General features: G+C 55.2%; 2 protein-coding genes across 4 annotated transcripts in view; one reads left to right on the forward strand and one right to left on the reverse strand.

The window, feature by feature from the left end:
• The first annotated feature begins 1,348 nt into the window (after nucleotides 1-1,348).
• On the forward strand, nucleotides 1,349-12,503 carry PIN1 (peptidylprolyl cis/trans isomerase, NIMA-interacting 1). 2 transcript variants are annotated; one of them, XM_036459596.2, is made up of 4 exons: nucleotides 1,349-1,499; nucleotides 3,371-3,583; nucleotides 10,773-10,883; nucleotides 11,906-12,503. In XM_036459596.2, the coding sequence occupies exons 1-4, from the start codon at nucleotides 1,442-1,444 to the stop codon at nucleotides 12,013-12,015; spliced, it is 492 nt and encodes a 163-aa protein (XP_036315489.1). In that variant the 5' UTR covers nucleotides 1,349-1,441; the 3' UTR covers nucleotides 12,016-12,503. The 2 variants fall into 2 exon arrangements, with proteins under 2 accessions (XP_036315489.1, XP_036315490.1); XM_036459597.2 differs by lacking the exon at nucleotides 1,349-1,499 and adding an exon at nucleotides 1,787-1,986.
• A 3,808-nt stretch (nucleotides 12,504-16,311) lies between these two features.
• Nucleotides 16,312-20,784, reverse strand: part of OLFM2 (olfactomedin 2) — a 69,394-nt gene continuing 64,921 nt past the window's right edge. For both annotated transcript variants that reach the window (XM_036459592.2, XM_036459591.2), the window contains exons 3-6: nucleotides 19,432-19,578; nucleotides 18,986-19,205; nucleotides 18,555-18,661; nucleotides 16,312-17,440 (exon numbers count right to left, since the gene is read on the reverse strand). In XM_036459592.2, the coding sequence (XP_036315485.1) occupies nucleotides 16,763-17,440; nucleotides 18,555-18,661; nucleotides 18,986-19,205; nucleotides 19,432-19,578 (1,152 nt within the window). In that variant the 3' untranslated portion in view covers nucleotides 16,312-16,762. The remainder of the gene's footprint in view (nucleotides 17,441-18,554; nucleotides 18,662-18,985; nucleotides 19,206-19,431; nucleotides 19,579-20,784) is intronic.

The following is a 20,784-nucleotide window of genomic DNA, read 5'->3' on the forward strand; positions in this document are numbered from 1 at the left end:
GCATTATTTAAGTTGTTCATTTCTTCATCTCTATCACCAGTGGTAGTTATAACATATTTGATTGAATCCAGAAATTTTCTGTGATATAAATCTATAGTTTTTACACCGTTAATTATACATATTCTAAAACTGATACTGTTCATTAGCTTGCTTTTTTATACTCTTAATGCTTTGATATATTTCCATAGGTGATGTCATTAAGTAATTTTTTCATTTGTTATGCCTTTCTACATACTATAATGGCTATGCTGTACTATGATTTGCTTTTTTCCACCCAGAAAATACATCCCTGCTATGTATGGGCCAGGCTCTGTTTTGAGTGCTTTACATAAATTAACTCATTTACACTTTACATCAAAGATATGCACGAAATATTATTTCTTACCCTCACTTTTTCAGGTGGGAAAGCTGAAATGCAGAGGTTAAGTAATTTGTTCAAGGTCACAGCAAATGGTAGAGCCAGGCTTTGAGCTAAAGCAATCTGGCTCTTAAGTGCTCTTAACCTTCTACCGAATCCTGTCTCTACTTTCTTGTGAACATGCTGCCCTCCTTTTCACTGTGCCTCATTCTTTTTAGTGATCACATGAGGGCCCATGCTGTAGATGGACTATAATTGAACTTTCCTGTTAGTCTCTCTTACTTCCATATTTATCTCCAACCACCTCCTCCGTGTCCCATGGACACCACAGACTCCATTTTAAATGGACTCAGATTGAACTCATCCTCCTCCAACCTTCGCCTCTTTCTATGTCCCCATCTGAGTGGCAATGCCAACATCCACCAGTCATCAGGTTGGAGGCAAGAGCCAGTTTGAGAGGGAATAAGTGATGGTGTTTGGGTCAGTGGCACAGGCCAAGGGTTAACTTTGCCCAAAAAATAAAATAAGGGTTAGACTTGAACATCTGAAGGAAAGAGGGAGGATGGAGAAGCCAGATTTAGGCTTTGGGTTATTTGATGCTTATCACCAAGGCAGCTGCTTGCTATGGCAATAGTAAAGACAGCACCGCATCTCCCAAGCATCTGGTCGGCTGCCCTTTTACCTCCGCACTGGCTAAGACACTTCCGTCAGGTGGGCTGCGGCCCTCCGGAAACGGCTTAGGAAGACGGAAATTGCGGCTGCAGTAGCCAATCGGATAGGCTCTGTGGCTAAGGACGCCCAGGAGGGATGGGTACTTCTTTGAAGCTTGCAAAAGGGAGTTGAGAAGTCGGGAGTGCATCCCTTCCTCACCAGAGGCTCCAGGAGAGCAAGGAGGCGGGGCCCAGGTGAAAAAGGGTGGGGAGGATACGCCCTCTTTCGCTCTTGCCCAATAGAAAGCCAATTAAGATGCCCAATGGGGGTCGCCGCCAGACCGCGCCCCACCAATAGGCGGCCGCGCTGGGCGGGTGCGGGCGGCGGAGGCGGGGCCGCGGGGGCGGAGCAGGCGCTGCCGCAGGAGGGAAGATGGCGGACGAGGAGAAGCTGCCCCTCGGCTGGGAGAAGCGCATGAGCCGCAGCTCAGGTGCCACGGGGGTCCGGGCTGGGGCGGGGCCGCGCGGGTCTGCGGGAGCAAGGCTCGAGCTCGCCCTCGGGCGCGGCGCCGCCGCCCTATTCCCGTGGGGTCTTGGCTCCGCATCCTCCCGGGTAACGGCCCCGGCCCGCCCCGTGGAGGCTTCGAGCCTCTGGAGCCGGGAAGCGGGAGGAAACAGGCGGGGCCGGGGCCGGGCCCGGGAGGCCCAGCGCGTTGCGGGGCGGCGGGGATTCCTCCAAGCGATGGCCCTGGTCCTGCGGACCGGGCTGACCCCTTCCGGCCTCATGCACCTGACCTCGCCGGGGAACTCCTCTGCACCCCGCTGGTCCTGGGGGTCAATCTCTGGGGGAGAACACCCGAAGGCCATGCTTCTTAGGGTGTGGCCCCAGGGTTTGCCCCGGCCTCTGATGCACAACCCACTCCTGCCACCACTCCTGCCACCCACGCCTAATGCTGAGCCCCTGTTCTTGGGTCCCATGTAAGGCTTATCCGTAGTCATGTCAACAACAGGGTACTTTTATTAGTTGCAGGCATTGTGCCAAGCGTTTTTAAGTGTCTTCTCTGAATGGCAGTCATCACCCCCATTTTGCAGGTGAAATAACTGAGGCCAGGAAAATGAAGGAATTTGCCCAAAGTCATTCATATTTCTGGGAGGCGGGGCCTGAGGGCTCCAGAGCCCCATGCCCTTGTCACTGCAAACTGCAGAGCACCAGGCCCTGCATCTTGTTCCACCCCTTCATTGTCCATAGCTGCCATCGCCGCAGTGACAACTGATGAGCACTTTGCATCCCTCATCATGGACTCTCCACATTAACCCCTTGAAGTTTGATGGCCTCATCTCTCACTTCCCCGCCACTTTTCAAAGAGATAGAGTCCATTACCAAGGTTTTATAGACCTTCCATGGCTCAACTCTCACTCCCCTTGCTCCAGCCTGGCCTGTGGCTGTGACCTGGGCCATAAAGCTGACGCTCTGCTCAGCTCTGGCCCCCTTCCCCCAGTTCTGTCATTCCTGCTTGGCGTGTCCCTGACAGTCCTTAAGGTGACATCCAGCCCTTCACAGAGCTGGGTACAAGTCCCCCATGTAACCCAGGCACACTCTGGGCCCATGGAATGACACCCCCTTTCTACCAGGCCCCTCCACTTCAAGTTTCTTGTGTGCCGTGTTCACTCCATGCTCCTCAGTCGCTGAGTAACATCTGGCCCCTCGTCCAGCCCGGTACGCTGCAGGGGAAAGAGCAGAGTTTGGTGTCTGACACCCCTGGGTACGGTTCTTGCTTCCCTCCACAGTGAGCCTGGAGCAGAGTAATCGCTCGGGAAGCATTACCTAGTTTTGTCATCTATAAAAAGAGATAGTAATAGCGATCACCCTCTTAAAGGCGTGCCAGGAGCCATCCTAAGCACTTGACAGATGTGAACTCATTCAGTCCTTACCCCAGCCCACCCAGGCAGGTACTGTTGTCATCTCCGTGTGACAGGTGAGAAAACCGAAGCCCGGGGAAGGTAGGTCATAACGGTGAGTAAGAGGCAGAACCAGGTTGGAATAGGTGGTCTGACTGCCGAGCGCATGCTTGGAGCCACTTCATCTCCCCGACCCTGGTCCGCCTCTGGGGCGGGGCTGGCTTCTCTGTTGTCACCCCGGCTCATTCACAGTTCTCAGTGACTAAGTTACCGTGTCCTGTTCGCTTCACTGGCGGCGATCCGTCCCCACCTAGAATGTTGGCTCCCTCAGGGCCTGTGGCATGCGGTGGACGCACAGTGAATGTGCTGAGTCATGGCATCTCTTAGGCCAGTCCCTTTTTCTGGCCTCAGGGGGGTGTCCTCCGGGCAGGCCCAGCTGAATATCCACCTCCTCTCCCTCCAGGCCGGGTGTACTACTTCAATCACATCACCAACGCCAGCCAGTGGGAGCGGCCAAGTGGCAACAGCAGTGGCAGTGGCAAAAATGGACAGGGGGAGCCTACCAGGGTGCGCTGCTCACACCTGCTGGTCAAGCACAGCCAGTCACGGCGGCCTTCGTCTTGGAGGCAAGAGAAGATAACCCGGACCAAGGAGGAGGCCCTGGAGCTGATCAACAGTGAGCAGAACTGGAGACAGGATCTGGGGGTGGAGGGGGGGCCTCTCCCTGAGGGGGCCAGAGCAAGCCTCGTAGAAATCACACCAGACCCTCTACCCCAGCCTGCTCGGCTGTGAGGCGTGGCGCTGGCTGACACAAAAGGGCCTTCACATGACGTGAGCCTGGCCCACATGCCCGCTCCTTGCTCTTTCCGTCTGTAAGAGCGGCTAGCAGATCCCTGTGAGCTCTGTGACCTCCCCGAGACTCAGTTTTCACCTCTGTAAAGTGGGCGTCGTCACACACCTGCCCCTGAGGGTCGTTGTGAAAGTTCAGTGAGATGAGACAGTGCACGGGGCCCGGGGAGCCCTCGGTCAGTGGGAGTGATTGATGATGCTGCCATGAGACAGGGTTCTGCAGTGCATCCAGGAGTGGGTCCGGAGGCAGGGAGGGAGATCGGGAAGGTACAGAACTGGCCGGCAGCTGGTAATTCATTCTGCCGGAGAGGAGGCTGTTGTGGCTCTGTTCTGTTTGCTCCGAGTCTGGAACAATGGTCGGCAAACTTTTTCTTAAAAGGCCAGATGGTAAATATTTTCGGTTTTAGAGGCCCAACAGTATCTGTAAGCTCTGCTTTGTAAAATGATATCATTACACAAAATGTAAACAAATGGGCGTGGCTATATGCCAATCAAACTCTGTTTACAAAAACAGCGAGCCTGTGGGTCGTTGTTGGCAGAGCTGTCCATTATAGCTGCCACTACCTGCATGTGCCGATGTCCACTTACATGAAGTAATGTTAAAAATCGGTTCTTTAGTCGTGCTGGCCACACTTCATGGCCAGGGCTGCCGTCTTGTGCAGTGCATTGTAAACATCTTCATCCTCGGGAGAAGCTCCTGTTGGACAGGGCTAACCTGCATCTCACCTGTGATTTCATCAGCCACTCAGCCTCTCCCACCAGAGACCCCAGACCTCTTCCTGGCTGCTCCTGCCCCACGTAACTGCCCCCTCATCCATGCCCAGACAGCCTGAGTTCCCGTCGGACTCTGCCAGGTCCTGGCTGTGTGACCTTGAGCAAGTTGCCTAACATCTCTGAGCCTTCATTTCTACCTGTAACATTGGTATTTATAAGAGAACCCACCTCCCAGGGCAGTTATGAGGACTCTGACCTAATACAGTAAAGCACAAATAACAGCACCTGGCACTTGGTTAACGTTCTATAATTACTCGCGGTGATTATGGTTGTTATTAGCACAGGCCTGGCAACGAGCACACAGCCAGTCAGTATTGGCTGTGCCTCACTATCATATCACTTGGTCCAGTACTTGCCTGGGAAGATATTACTCACACACATGCATACCCCCTCCCCCATATGGGGTCTGGCATGATAAATGACACCCGTTAGCCTCATGCCTCATAACATTATAGGGAGGATCTCAGTTCTTGCACAGAACCTGAGGCAGATTAAAAAACGCGCCTCCTGAGCTTCACCAGGGCAGGGACTGGATCTGCTCTGTTCCCCGTTTCCCTGCTACCCAGCACACAGCCAGGCCCGTGTGAGCCCTCAGCATTGTTCGTGGAGCAGTAGGAGGCAGAGCATTCCTGGCCGAGGACATGCCAGAAATAAAGGCCTGGCGCTAGGCTGTGAACGGAACTCTGGGAGGCTGTGCAGGGGACTGAAGAGGGACCGCATCCTTCGAGGGCAGGTCCTGGCCCGGTTGAGGAGGGCCCAGAGTAAGGCAGAGAGTTGGGGTCTCTCCTGGTCATTGCAGGAACCATGGCCAGGTGTGACCGGAGAGGGCCCTGCAGCGGTGTGCTTTCAGAATTGTGTGGCCGGAGGTGAGCGGCCAGGGAAGCCAGAAGGTCCAGCGGCCAGGTTGGCTGGGACCAACTCTGAGTGATGGGAAGGCGGGGGAAGGGGTGGGGGAAGGGGAGGAGATCTGACTGCCTCAGGGAAAGAGAGGAAACAGTGGAGAAAGCCATAGAGAGAATCTTGAGATGGCATCTTGGGTTCTCCCAGCTCAAGGGGTCCCTGTTCCAAGGCTTCTGGACCCTAAGACAGAAAGACATAACAAGAGGCGCCACCACTGGTAGAGAGGACTAGGAGAGAGATGCAGTCTGAGGAGGGACTCACTACATCTGGGGGCCTGAGGAAGAGACTGTGGGAAGGCAGCTGGGAGGGGGCTTGGGCTCAGCTGTCAGGCTGTGAGGATGCTTCCCCATCGCCAGGATGGGACAGGTGTGTGGTAGGGCTGACACTGTTGTGGGGCCTGAGAGTGCTGAAGTCGGCTCGGGTTTTGAGGAGGGTAACGTGGGAGCAGGTGCTCCCCGTAAGCAGCTGGGCCCCGGGGCCTAACCTTCAGTGGATGCAGACTGGGTTAGCAGGGGTAGGGCATGCCCACCTGTGCTAGAGGGCCTGGTGGGAGCTGTGGGAGGAATTGCAACTACAGATGATGGACTTGAACTTGGAGGTGGGTGAGAAGGGTGGAGCATATTCTAGAAAGATTAGGAGGCAGAATCCAGAGGAATCAGTGATGGATTAGATGGGTGGGGATGGGGTAAAGTCAGAACCATGTAGCCGGACCTGGAGTCACACAGAGATGGGTCCTGGTGTCAGTTGAGTGGCCTTCAGCAGTGTCTTCATTTTCAGAGCCTCGGCTTCCTTTTCTGTAAAGTGGGGGACAAGGTGGCCCGGAAGGTCCAGGGAGTACTCAGAAGAGCAATGGGCTCAGTGTCTGGCGCTCACTGTCTGTGTGCTGGAGCCTTGACCTCAGTCATTTAGGCGTGTATGGTGGGGGCCAAGGTCAAGACCAGGCCTTTGCTCTGCAGCCCCTGCAGCTTCCCTGAGGCTGATGGAAAGAACTCGGGCCCGTGGAGAGAGCCTTGGGCAGGGGGGCGGGAGCTGGCAGGCTCTGGGCAGACCCTCTGATGACCTTGGGCAGTGAGCTTCCTCTTCTGCCTCCGTGCCCTGAGACTCCGAGCTGGGGCCGGGGCGGTTAGGAGGGAGCAGTGAGACGCAGGCTGGTGCCATGACGGCGAGCTTGGGGCGTTTGGCTCCTTTTCCTCCTGTGGAAGTGAATGTTCCCCGTCGCGGGCTTGTTCCAGGTGATCAGGAGATGAGGATTTGGGCAGCACACTTTGTCGCTGGCAGCCGGGTCTGGAGGCTCATCAGTACCCATTTAGAGCCAGTGCTGCCCGTTGCCCAAGGGGACAGGCTGCCTGCAGGGAGAGCCAGTGCTTCCGCGTTTTCTGCTGACGCCCCTGTTCTCAGCGCGGCTCCTCTGCAGCTGCGGGGCTGTGGCCAGGAGCGATCGGAGATCAACTGCTGCCTGTAATCCCGGTGTCCTTGCTGCGGAGGCCAGGCCATGGAGAAGAAAGGGATGCAGGGCAGGTGGGGAGCTTCCCCGGGACCCTGTCCAAGGATCCAGGGTCAGTTAGAGCAGTGGTTCAGATCTTCCCGCCCTGGTCAGTGACTCAGGTCTCTCTGAGCCCTCTCTGCTGGGTCTTAGGACGTGTGGGATGACAGGACTAAACCCTCTTTCCCTTGTTTGTCTCCAAACCTTAGAGTCAGAGACCACCCTGTTTGTTCACTCACTTCCCTCAGGTAATGTGCTGTCATCACAAAGCCTGTCCTTGGTGTGTGCCCATGCGGAGAGAGACATGGACCTCTCCGGTGTCTCTCTCATAAGAACACTAGTTATCGGCTCCACTTAACCTTAATTATTTCTGTAAAGCCCCATCTCTCAATACAGTCACACTGGGGGTCGGGGCTTCGGCACTTGAATTGGAGCACACAGTTCAGTCCATATTGTGGGGACCGATAGTTAGTGCCTGTCAAGGGTTTGCTCTGGGCCAGCCCTGCCCCGAGGTAGGAGCTGCTGATTAGCCCATTTTTCAGGTCAAGAAAGTGAGGCTCCAAGAGGGAAAGTCACAGAGGTCAGGAGCAGGGAAGCTGGGATCTGAGCACAGCAGCTAAGGTTCCACGTCCACCCCCTGCGCCTCAGGCCTGTGTTGTGCCGGCAGAGGCAGAGGCTGTTCCGTTGCTCATCCTGTTTCAGGAGTCCTGAACTCCCCAAGCGGGCGGGAGGGGCCTGCTCCAAACCGGAGCTCCTGGCGAGGCTGCCTGGTCGGTCTGGCGCCCTGGCCCAGCCGGACCTCCGTTGGAGGGGGGCTGAGTGGGCGCTGTCTTGGTGACTGGTGTGGACGCAGTCAGGTGAGGCCAGGGCACGGAAAAGGCCAGGGCGTCTGGTTTGTTCTGTCTGTGTTGCCTTCTCTTTGGTATTTGGGCCCGAGGTTCACAGAAAAAGTAGGAGATTCCGGCATTTCTGCCTACAAAGCCCAGTGGTGGATCCCTCTCCCTCCTTCCCCGTGGCCTGTTTCTGTCTCATTTATTCATGAATTCCTTCAACATTAGTGAACATCTGCTCTGTATCGTGCCCGGTGCTGAGGACACAGCGGTGAGCAAGGCTGGCCCGGCCCCCGTCCTCCGGTACAAGGCGGGCCACAGAGGCGCAGGCGCACACAGGACAGTGTTAAACGCAGGGCTCGGGGGCACCTCGCAGAGCAGGGTCTCAGGAAAGGCTTTTTTTTTTTTTTTCTAATATATGTGTGTTTATTAATTTCAGAGAGGAAGGGAGCGATAGAGATAGAAATCGAAACATCAGTGATGAGAGAGAATCATTGATGGCTGCCTCCTGCACGCCCCCCACGGGGATCAAGCCTGCAACCGCGGCCTGTGCCCTGACGGGAATGGAACCCGGGACCCCTCAGTCCTCGGGCCGACGCTCTATCCACTGAGCCAGACCAGCCAGGGCTTAGGAAAGGCTCTTGAGGCGAGGGAGTTGTGGGCAGAAGACAGCAGGCCAGCTTCAAGTGGGAAGAGATGCCTGAGCAAGGATGGAATTTTGGGCACCGTCAAGGTGGCAGGCGGAGGGGGCTGAGGGAGCAGAGAGCAGGGTAGGACTGGGAGGGACACCCTGTGGGGCATAAGAGTGGAGATGAGGGGACACAGGAGTCTGAAGGTTCCCTTGCATCGTGGCTTGTGGCCAAGACAAACTCCTGAAGGTCAGCCTCCACAAGGTGAACTGAGGAGGGAAGCACTTTTTTTAAATATCATTTCAGGCTCCATCTGAGCAGAACGTTTTCTGAGAGAGCTGGCTGCTCGGAGGAAGATTTGGGTGCTTGAACTATGGGGCAGGGGGAGGTTAAAAGCTTGACTTTTGCCCAGGCCAGTGGTTATAGCATCGGCCCATGCACTGAAGGGTTGAGGGTTCCATTCCCGGTCAAGAGCACGCACTAGGGTTGCAGATTCAAGATCCCCTACCCAGTTGGGGTGCATGCAGGAGGCAACTAATCGATGCGTGTCTCTCACATCCATGTTTACCTCTCTCCTCCCCCCTCTCCCACCCTCTAAAAAGTCAGTGGAAAAACATCCTCAGATTAGGATTAACAAAAACAAAAAGCTTGATTTTTACCTGGTTTTCAGGCTGGCAGCGCCTGCTCACACACACACTGTGCTTCTTGGCCAGTCCCTGTAGTTATGCCCATGGCCAGCTGCTGGAGGATGCAGCCAGGTGGCCACAGTGACATGCTTGGAGTGGGCTCAGGTCTCGGCCTGGGTGCAGGTGCTGGGCATGTGCGGACAGTGTGCCTCTTTACGGCAGACAGGTACACACGCAGGGGGTGGTGCGCTGTGTGCTCAGGATCCCGGGCTGCAAACTGAGGTCCAGGCAGAAGAGAAGAGGAATCTTGGTGCTGCGAGGGGGAGGGCACGGAGATACCTGGAAGTCCAGGGAGGGGGAGGGGTATCCTAGTGACATCCGGTGCAGGTCAGAGTCACCTATGGATGCATGTGGCACAGAGGCACCGCCTAGCAGCCCCATGGAGGTGTTCCAACCACCCCAGGGCATTGTGGTCAAAAGCCACTGCATCTTGCAGGCAAGCGAGCGGGGCTTTTGTCGCACCGGTGAGTCTGCCCGAGCAAGCAACACCCCAGACCAGACTGAGGTGTGCCAGCGAGGAAGCCAGGGATGGGCAGGTCAGGGAGAAGCAGAGACAGCCTCATCCGGGATGTGTAACCCATAGGGAAGGGGGAATGGTGATAGCAAATGACACTTCTCAAGTTCTCACTCATGTCCGGCACTGTGTAGCATGTCACTGGTCTGCTAGTGAATGACTAACAATTCAGACTCGGAGGCAAAGGGATGGTGAGAACAAGACAGGAGTGACAGGGACATGGGGAAGGCAGGAGTGATGGCGATGGTCGTGGGAGCATGAAGCAGATCAGACACCAGGACACTGGTTGCTGCTGTGAGTTCAGAGAGACAGGTGATAAGCATACTGTCATGGGCATGCCATTTTATTATTTTATTATTATTATTATTATTATTATTTAATATATTTTATTGATTTTTTTACAGAGAGGAAGGGAGAGAGAGAGAGAGCTAGAAACATCGACCAGCTGCCTCTTGCACACCCCCTACCGGGGATGTGCCCGCAACCAATGTACATGCCCTTGACCGGAATCGAACCTGGGACCTTTCAGTCCGCAGACCGACGCTCTACCACTGAGCCAAACCGGCTTCGGCTGAGCATGCCATTTTAATGGGTCCCTGTAGATGGGTGACTGTGACCTTGAGGTCATACAGGAGTCCAAGAGAGCTGGCTGCTCAGAGGAAGATTTGGGTACTGTGAACTGTGGGGCTGGAGGCGGTGGGGTGGTAAAAGCTTGACTTTTTGCCTGGCCAGTGGTTAGAGCAGTGATTAGCAAACTGCAGCTCCAGAGTTTGCCGACCACTGAGTTAGAGCATCAGCCCATGCACTGAAGGGTCAAGGGTTCCATTTCCGGTCAAGGGCATACCTGGGTTGCTGAATTTTTGTTATATTTGTGTGGATTGGGGGAGAGGGATAAAGGCAGCAGGAGTTTAGGATGGATTGTGAGACCAGCATGGCTGTTGAGGTTACTGTAGTGCACATACGTGTGGAAGGCACCACTTCATGGGCTCCTGTGCCTCCAGGCGTGTGCAGGGAGAAGGCATTTGTGGCGGTGTTAGCCTGTGGGGGTGGTGAGTGTCCACACGTGCGTGCATGTGTGCGCGTCCACAGTAGAGCAAAGGTAGCACAGCCTCGTTCTGAGTGATGTGCCACCGCTCACCAAGCTCTCGGCCTGTCCCGCCCCTGACACTGTCTCCTGTGTGCTCATGTGTGTGTCCACAGGCTACATCCAGAAGATCAAGTCCGGAGAGGAAGACTTTGAATCTCTGGCTTCTCAGTACAGTGACTGCAGCTCTGCCAAGGCCAGGGGAGACCTGGGTGCCTTCAGCAGAGGTGCGCAAATAACGGGCACACCCAGCCCCGGGGGACCCTCAGGCCCTCCAGCCTGTGGAGCAGGGGTGGGAACCTTTTTCTGCCAAGGGCCTTTTGGGTATTTATGACATCATTCACGGGCCATACAAAATTATCAACTTAAAAATTAGCCTGTTAATGCTTGCTCAAACATTTAATTAGCTCACCCCAGTGCCCGGCAGGGCCAGGCCTACACCACGGGATGTTCCCCCGCCTGCTGTGGGGGATGGGCGGGATGGCCCTGCGGCACAGGCCTCAGTCCACCAGGTGGCAGCACAGTCCCTTCCTCAGGCTTCAGAGGCTGCCTTGCTGGTGAAGGGCAGGGATGACTGCAGAGCCTTCTCCCGAGTCATTCTCTCCCAGTCTGTGTTTCTTTGCACACTTTTCCCGGCACAGACCCCCAAGCTGCATTTTGCCTCTCCTCCAGCTGGAGGTATAAGGCAGGGCCCCTGAGAACCTCAGGGTGGTCTCTCATAACCTCTGCCCCTCCCTTACTGGTGGGGAACGAGGGCTGAGGGGAGGGTGGGTTGGATCAGCAGCTCTGAGTTTAGGGCTCTCTAGTTGGGGCCGTGGGAAGGGAGGAGCAGAGGGGACCAGCTGACCACCTCACCTTTGTCCTCCCTTCCCTCCACCCCCGAGATGCCCAGGATGGGGCGAGGGGTGTGGGGTAACCAAGGAGCTGCCGCCCACCCCAGGAGGCAGACGGGGCAGACAGGACGGATGATGTGGCAGGGGCTGGGAGCTGGGTCTAGGGAAACATTCATCACTAAAGTGCATCTCTAAGCACACAGCAGCAACAGCAGCTCTGCCTGGCATCCCTCATGCTGTCCTCAGGCTTCCTGGGGCCTCCTTAATGGCCCTGCCACCTCCAGCTGGGCTGCTCAGCACTGTGACAGGGCCATAAACCAAGTGACAGATGAGTGGGAGCCCCATCTGGCCATCCTGCCTGGTCCGAGCTTCTGCCGTATCCTGACCCCCACACTTCCTCCCTTACGCTTCTCCAGGTCAGATGCAGAAGCCATTTGAAGACGCCTCCTTTGCGCTCCGAACAGGGGAGATGAGCGGGCCCGTGTTCACGGACTCCGGCATCCACATCATCCTGCGCACGGAGTGAGGGGCAGGCGGCCCAGGCCTGGCCTTGGGGTGGGGCGGGGCAGGCAGGGTGGCTGGGCCCGGAGGCCCTGCGCACTGCTGCCAGCCGAGCATGGGTGCCTCTCCCTGCTGATGTCACACAGTATTTATTGCTCCCAAATGGCTAGGAGAGGGGCTGTCACCATTAGGGGCTCCCTGTCGGCCCAGGTTGGGGCTGTCCCCGCAGACTCCTCCCTTTGGAATTGATTCGGAAGGACAGCGGAGTGGGGAGGCTCCCAGAGCTCCAGACCCGGGGGCTGGGGTGACCTGTCCCAAAGGGAAGGCCTAGTCGGCTGAGCTGCCCCGCGTCCAGGATGGGGTGGGCGGGCCTTACATTGTTTCTGGTTATGCCGTGTTCCTCTATTAAATTGCAAAAAGCAGATGCTCTGTGTGGGGCCCAGGCTGCTGCTGCCGTGGGGCCCTCTGAGCAGCAGCGCAGCACCCGCACCCTCCATTAAACCTGGAACCACTGCTCTGCTGTCCTGTGTCTCATTTCCTCCCGCTGAGGGGAGCAGGCCCCTCCCGCCACCCTGGTGTCCAGCCTGCCTTTCCTCCCCGAGAAGCCTCCCATTCTGGGCCTCAGGACGGCCAGAGTGCACCCAGCATCCAGGCTCCGGGGAAGCGGGGCACGGTCAGCACCAGCGGTCCTCAGACCTGGGTGTTCCAGAATGCAAGGACCCTGCCTGGACCCCACAGCCCTGGACTCAGCCCTGGAGCTGGAGACAGGCAGGGGATCCTGGGAGAAACAGATTTAAGCCTCTGCCCTGGGTGCTCCCGGCACACTCCACAGACCACACCAGTTAGATGGGGAGGCCTTGTGCTGGAACGGGGTGGGCAGAGGGGGGAGGGGGGCTGTCAGAGCAGAGGGGATCCCTGTGGCTGATGGGAGAGGTGGTGGGCTCTCCCTCTTAGGGTGGGGATTGTGGGTGTGGCCTGCTCTCTATTCCTCAGAGCTGCCTCTGTGCCAGGGCCTGGGCTGGGGACTCAGTTCATGCTGGGAGTTATGGGCCTGTTAGGTGGTTATGCCCACTCCGCTGCCCCCTTAATGGGGACTAACCTGCATTGGGGATAGCAGACTGCCAGGGGTTGGGAACCTAAGCAAAATAGAGCCCTGACTGGCTTGACCTCAAGGGAGGCACAAGCCCAGGGCTGAGTCTCAAACAGTCACCTGGGCGGACTCCAATCTGGCAGGTTTCTGGAGCAGTTGCTGTCCGCCTGCGCCTGCTGGAGCACTTGTCATTAGGAAGGTTTAATGAGTTTCAGCTCTAGTGGGCTGGGGAGAGTCGGCTAGTTGGCTGCACCTCCTGGCAGAATCTTCCATCGCCTTCGGGGGCCACAGGCAGGCAGCAAGCTACCCCACTGTTTGTGTCAGCAGTTCTGTGGGGTCAGGGGAGCGGTCACACCCCTCCTGGCCCAGCGGTGCCCCTGGGAAGGACCAGAAGTGAGTGCTTGTGGGGCAGGAGGGTGTCTGAGTTCTGCTTTAAACCAGAACAGGCACTTGCCACACCAAAGGCCCAGAGGAGAGGTCCCTGGACTCCCGGTGGCTAAGATGCTGCAGGGAGGGTGGGGGGCTGTATTTCCTGAACTGGTCTTTGTGGTGCTCCCTGTCACGCCGGGCATCCACGTCTCTCACGTGCATGTGGCCGTGTACCCCTAGTTGTGTCTAGGGATGTATCCAGTGCGACCCTGGGAGTAACCCCCCTCCCATCTACCCTCCTCCCCAGTCTGGGGGTGACCCCTGCCTCTGTGGGCCCTCCTCCCCTTCCTTTGTCTAGCTGTGCCGCAGCCAAAACCCAAACACAAAAGAACGTCACTCCTAGATAAACGTGTCCCCAGAGCCCTCTCAGAGTCCGGCTGATTCATGGCTCAGTGGCTGTGGCTCTCCTCACCTGCTCCACATCCCCCCACCCCCTCCTGCCCAGAAGGGAGGTCAGAAATCCCTGCCTTCAGGATGGTGACAACCGTGTAGCCGCCTCTCCCCGCCGAACTTGGTCCCAGGGACCGGTGCTCCCTCCTCCTCCCTGTGCACCAGCCCTGGCTTCTGTGGCCACAGGGCGGGGCCGGTCCGCGTCCCCTCAGCTCAGGGAAAGGCTGGTACTGCCACTGCTTTCCAATGGAGCCCGCTGCACCTCCATGAGGGAGGTCAGAGTTAGCCGAGAGGGTGGCCACGCAGATGGCAGGTGGCCCTGGCCTGGGGAGGGTGTGGGTGAATTATTCCTGCCTGCCCTTTGTTGGATATACTGTTGACCCTGGAACAACGTGGCTGTTAGGGGCACTGACCCTCGTGCAATCAAAAATCTCCCAAAACTTAACTAATAGCCTACTGTTAACTGGAAGCCTTATGGATGATATAAACAGTCAACGAACGTATTTCCTATGTTATATATAGTATATACTGTATTCTTGCAGTAAGCTGGAGAAAAGGAAATGTTAAGGAAATCTCAGAGCACACCCCGACTTGCCGCTAGGGCACGTGACCTTTGCCCTTCTCTCCTAAATTCCAAGGGCCCTTTTGCTTCTGTAACCTTCGTAACCCAGCAGGCTCACTTCTACCACCTCTGTAACTTTCTAAGTAAACTTCCTCTTATAGTTTGAAAAAAAAGAAAATCCTAAGGAAGAGAAAATACATTTGCTGTATTGGGGAGGGGGGGTACTTGCATGTAAGTGGACCTGCACAGTTCAAACCCACGATGTTGAAGGGTCAACTGTATATCCCTGTAAGTATATCCAGTATAAGGAGTGCTGGGCCTGCCTGTATGTGAGAGAGAGGGGAATGGGGGGGTGGGGGGGGGTTAATAATACCAGGTGCCTGTGGCATCCATGTGAGGACGCATACAGATGTGACAGTCACACCCACCTACCCTTTTTCTCATGAGTATCTCCAAGTCTGTATATTTTGGACAAAGATTGTCGAACTCAGCAATCCCAGTCCCTCACCTCACTTTGGGAAAATTAGCTAAGAAAACAATGCCCTATCTCCCCATCCCATGCCCCCTGCTCACCTTGGAGATTTGCCTCCAAATAAATATTCGGATGGTGGCAGGAGGATGTGCTGAGTGCCCCAGCCTGGGGCCTGTCTTCTAAGCAGGTACAGAGCAAAGTGCCTTTCAACATGTCTATCCGGGGATCGATTCTTTTCCTGTCAAACTTGTTAATTTAAATGGAAATTAATTGCTCCTCTTGAACATTTCTTTAAAAATTGGTTTTAAATGAATGCATTAGGCAGTCACATTTATTATTCATTGGCTTCCTTCGCAATATGGCCCCGGTGTCCCGAGTTCCCGGAGATGCAAGCGTGGAGCGGAGATGATTTAATCAAGGAGGCCATTAATTAGAGCTGAGGAGCTGGGGGACACGGGTTCCACCCAGAGGAGCAGACTTCACAGCCGCTGGCCTCAGCGGGGTGCGGTGGGGGTGGGGTCTGGGCCGGTGGGGTTCTTTGCACAGTTTCTGCTCAGGATTCAGTGGAGACCATATGTGGTGGACAGTACGACCTTTGTTCCCAGCCCCAGAGGTCACTCTCCCACTCTCCTTGCTGCCTCATCCAGGCCACCGGGGACCTGGCAAAAATAAAGCCTTCATCTGCTCTTTCCTTCTGTGACCCCACAGCTGCCCCATCTCTGCCTGACTCCCTCGCACACCCCTTCCTGTCTCCGATACTTCCCAGCTCTTCCTGTCCTTCGCCTCCGGGAGTTGCAGTCTCCATGTTGGGCCCTCGATGTCAGGCCCACACCTGCCCAAGCCCCTTCCAGGTGAATGGGGTCCAGGTGTGGGTGTGTTCAACTGAAGGCACCAGTGCACCTTCAGGCTGTTTCTGGCCTTTTGTTAGTAGTTAACTCAGGACAGGTGCCACTCATACAAAATGATTTTGAAATTACAAAGCAAAGAGAGAAGAAAAATGAAAACAACTGTGTCCTACCCACTCATATGCCCAAATTCTAGAAGCAGCCAAATGGTTAAAACCCCATTTAAAAAGTTGCCAGAGGGCTCAGCAATGCACCAGACTGATCAATGAGTGAGAAAAATGATGGAGAATATTCATTTGAGACCAGTTTTCATTGCTGCGACAGAATTCTCAGGTGTTTGGATCAAATTGCTTTCAAACAAATTGTTTTCCATTGAAACTTCGCCTATTTCCCCAAAGGGCTTGGCTGCCCCCTCTTCTCGACCCCTCCACCCCCGCCAGGAATGGGGGCCAGTGGGGATGGGTCTCCAGGCTCAGACTTAACCCTGCACCACTGCCTCCTCTGCCCTTTCTGGACACAGAACAACCAGCGCATCAAATGTCAAAGGTCCCGTTTATTCCGGCAACCAAGAAGGTAAAGGTGTAATTGAAAATAAAAACAAACAGATCCATGCACTCAGCTCCTTGGACGGGAAGAGGAAAGGTTCAGAGAGAGAGAGAGAAGGGAATGAGTGGGAGGGAAGCACAGAGGGAAGGAAAGAGAGACAGGCAGAGACAGGGAATGATCTGGAGAGTCAGATCAATAAAAAGAAAAGAGGGACATCAATAAAAAGGCAGGATGACAAAGAACTGGAGTATCAAAATCAGATCAATAAAGGAGAAGAGACAACATTGAGAAAATGCACCAATAGAAATACAGAGGCAGAGAGTGAAAGCCGGGCGAAAGGCAGGGAGAGGAAAAAGAGACAGGAGGAAAGGCGGGGCAGGACAGAGACAGATCAACTTGAAGGGACACAGGCAGAGTAGAAGGGCCCCCGGTGGCCCTCTAGGGGTCCCCAGCAGTGCTGATGACGTGGAAGAGGGTGACATTGTAGAGCACCTGGTGGCCGTTGTTCCAGGTATAGAGGGCCCGCTCCCGGGGATTGTAATCCAGCATGGAGATGTGGGAGTACTGGTTGTGGAAGGGCACGTCCGTGTACTCGTAGCTGGACGTGTTGGTGAAGTAAGCAAAGTAGACCTTGGCCCCGGCCAGGTGGGAGTTGGTCACGTAGAGCACCCCGCAGATCATGAAGGCCTCCCCAGCGCTGCGCTTGGGGTAGCCCGTGTCCCAGGACCGCATGACCTCCAGGGTGTGCGGGTCCAGCCGGCTGACCACGATGTTGCCCGCGTTCTGGTTAGTGGTGTACACGGCCCAGAGCCCGCTCTCATCTACCATGAAGTCCATGTCGGAGAAGCCGCCCCAGGAGTAGGGGAAGGTGTTGTTGTAACCGGCCCCCGGGAGGCTCCTCTGCACCAGCACGGAGCGAGAGCCGAAGTGGTACTTGACGACCACGTTGCTCTGGTACTTGTTGTAGAACAAGGAGCCGTTGTACACCACGTGGCCGGTGCCCGCCCACGGCTGGGGCAGCAGATGCTGGATAAAGTTCTGGCCTTTGATGAAGTCTCCCAGAGTGCGGAACTCCAGCACACGCCGGCCCTTGTAATAGCCGTCCATGTACCAGACCTATGAGAGAGCCACTGGTCACTGGGGGGCCACTGCCAGTGACCCAAAGTCTGCGGCAACCACTTAGGAATTGGCCGTGGTCATTAGGAGTCAATAGTTACTAAGTGGTCACTCATGACCTATCCTAGTCACAGTGATTGGGATCATTAGATCAGGGAGTGCCATTGGTCTTAAAACACCCACTAAATGGACAGGGCTTGATCCCTATGGATCAGGGGGAAATTACAGTCTCTAGAGACTCACTGGGCCTGGAAATTTACTGGTCATTGGCTATTGAAAGGTTAGTGGTCATTGGACAGCCATTGGCTGATGAGAGGTCACTTGAATTCATTGCCCATGGTAACCCCTGCAACCATGAGGTGATCAGGCCTGTGATCAGCACTTTCATCATTATCGTCACTCACCAGCATATTCATTAGCCCTAGAGCCCTTACTAGGGTTGGTTACTGGGCTATGCATCTTAAAAACGTTAATGCCAGCATCATCACGACCCTTTTGGAGATAAGGAAATTGAGTATCCAAGACATGAAGGAACCTTGGGCAGCTAAGAATTGGAACTGAGATGCAAATCCAAGTCTGGTTCCCAAACCCAAGCTCTTAACCACATGGTTGAACCACCATGATCCCTGGAGACCAATGTTCATGGCAAGGATATCAGTCACTAGCACATCAGTCACTAGTCACTGGGCAGTTAATGAATGGTCCCTCTAGATCAGAGGTGATTGACAATTCTGGATATAGAGGCCACTGGAAATCCAAAGGCCACTGAGTGGTGCTGAGTGGGGAGCTTGGAAGGAGCTCTAGTTCTTGTGAAGACACAGGTTACTAGATAGTTACTTAAAGGTCAGTGGTCAAAGGAGCTGGTCAGTAGTACCAGTAACCATTAGTCTCTATACAGTCATCAGAGGTCAACAGACTTGGGGACTCAGAAGGCTAAAAGGTCCTTGATCACTTGGTAATCAGCAGTCAAGGGGAGGTCCAAGGGCTCTGAAGATCCAAAGACACTTTGGGCTACAAGAGAATCATTGGTGTGAACTCACCAGGCACTTATGGGCAGCCACAGGCTGTCCCTCCCTCCCAGGTTCCAACCCCTGCGGTGGGCACAGTGACTCACCCGGCTGTCCGCACTGGGGGCCATCGTGTCGGTCATCCAGGAGCCGAAGCGGGACCCCATGGCTCTAATGGTGATGGGGTTACTGACCCCAGTCAGCTTCCCACAGCCTGAGAGGCAGGAACAGGGGGAATAAGGGAGTCAGAGGTGGAAAGAGCCCACTGGAGGTAGAGCAAGGATAAAGTGGGGCTGGGAAGAGGTGGGACCAGGGATGAGAGTGGATCCAGAGATCTGGTTCCAAGATGGAGTTAAGTTGAGGGTGATGGGCTAGAAGTCAAAGGTCAGGGCTATTTTCAGCTTTGGGGTCTATTTGCGACTTTGGGAAGGGAGACCAAAGGTCAAAGTTTAGATGTTAGAGGTCAATATTGTTTGGCTTCTATGGTACTGGGATTGGACATGGAGGTAAGGGGTCAAAGTCAAGGGTCAAAGCATACCCAGCTTCTGGGCGCAGGCGTGGAGCCGGGCCTCCAGAGCCATCACCCGCTGCTGCAGGTCCTCATACCCGTAGGCACCCATCTCCTCCTGGATGGCTGCAAGACTGCTGGACAGATTCCTCACCTCTTCCCGCAGGCGCACAATAGTCCGCGTGTCTGCCTTATACTGCTCCAGGACCGAGCTCAGGGGCAGCAGCTCCGTCATCCTGTCCTTCAGTTCCTGCTCACCAGGATGGAACTGTCGCTGATCCCTATCCCTGACCTTCAACCCAGAAATGACCCAACCTTTGACCCATAGTCTCACCCCCTCTCTTTGACATTTGGCCCACACTGGACCCTAGATCCCAGCCAACCCTCAGTCTTCCCAGATGCAATCTCACTCTCAGAAAAATGGGCAACATTCCCAATTCTTCTTTTGACCTCTGACCTGACCCCAAAGGACCCACCTGGAAGCTCTTGGCAGAGAGGGACCCATCAGCTGCCCGGAGCCGTGCATCCAGGTTCCGCATGAGGGTCTCCATGCTGCGCACGTACTGGAGGTCACGATACGTCCGCAACTCAAGGACCTCCATGGACTGGGAGACATTCTGGACCTAGGAACTGGGAGGGTTAGAGACAGCCAGACTCCTGCCCCAGCCAACCTTCTCCTCACCTGATCTTACCAACAGCCTCCCAATGGCAAGCCCATCCATTGGCTCCACTCAGGATAGCCACCATCACTTTTCACTTCTCTCCTCTACTCCCTGGCCTCCTGCTCCCACCCTAGCCCCAACAGTCAGTTCTCCACAGAGCAGCTAGAGGGAGTTTTTCAAAGGGAAGACTGGATCTCCCTTCCTCTGTAGACTCTTCCAGCTGGTTCTGCCCCCTTGCCTGCCTCTCTGCATGTGCATCCACTCCAACCACCAGTCCCTTTCACCCTCACAGATTCCAAGTTCCTTTCTTCCTCAGGAAAGGTCTTTGCACTCTCTGATCCCTCTACCTGGAGCACTGTTCCCATCGTCTTCCCACAGCTGGCTCTGTCTCATCATTCAGGTCTCAACTCCAGCATCACCTGATCACCGTTTCAAGTAAACACTCGCTCACTCTCCCCTCACCCAGTTATTATCTTCCCAATAAGGATTTTATCTGAAATGGTCTTATTCATCTGTTACCTTCAGATGGTATCCTCAGAGGCAGACCCGGTATCTAGCATGTCCACAGCCAAATCTCTAGTGCCCAGCGTGGGTCCTAAGCAGATACTTAATAAATACTTTTTGACTTAACGAGTAACCTGAAATTCCCTAGCCCTTGGCCTCCTAACTCAACCTGAAGGCCCTCTAGCTCCCACCTCCACCTCGGTCAAGTGAGCTGCCCGTAGCCAAGGTGGGCCCCACCTGGCTAAGGTGGGCTCAAAGGCAAGTTGTTGACACAGACTTTCCACATGACCTTGGAAGTTCTCAACAGCCTGATACCCGCCCTGGCCACCGCAGAACAGGATAGAGCCACTGTACACAATCAGGGACATCACACGGAAGTCCCAAACGGTTGGGGAAAGCAATTCTGGTGTAGTGGGTAGGAGGAGCCCACACAGTTGATAGGTGGGAGACTCTTGGGTTGACAGGGTCCCTTCCGTCCTCTGCCAAGCCTCAGCTTCCTCCTTTATAGGGTGATGGTGGGTGGTAGCTGGTCCCTTTTAACACCAACATTAGAACCGTCTAATGGGCAGTCAGCTGGGCAGTGGCAAGGGCAGCAAGCAGTGTACAAAGGACACCACGTCTGCAGAGGGATGTATTGAATGGGGACCATTTTCTATTGACCAT

This window comes from Pipistrellus kuhlii, unplaced genomic scaffold (assembly GCF_014108245.1).
Source record: "Pipistrellus kuhlii isolate mPipKuh1 unplaced genomic scaffold, mPipKuh1.p scaffold_m20_p_30, whole genome shotgun sequence".
NCBI classification, from domain to species: domain Eukaryota; kingdom Metazoa; phylum Chordata; class Mammalia; order Chiroptera; family Vespertilionidae; genus Pipistrellus; species Pipistrellus kuhlii.

What these genes read in the sequence shown, in the direction of transcription:
- PIN1 (XM_036459596.2), top strand. Translation starts at nt 1,442, where the DNA reads ATGGCGGACGAGGAGAAGCTGCCCCTCGGCTGGGAGAAGCGCATGAGC. An exon ending in GCGCATGAGCCGCAGCTCAG is followed by an intron (nt 1,500 to 3,370) that starts GTGCCACGGGGG and finishes CTCTCCCTCCAG; the next exon opens with GCCGGGTGTACTACTTCAAT. An exon ending in GGCCCTGGAGCTGATCAACA is followed by an intron (nt 3,584 to 10,772) that starts GTGAGCAGAACT and finishes GTGTGTCCACAG; the next exon opens with GCTACATCCAGAAGATCAAG.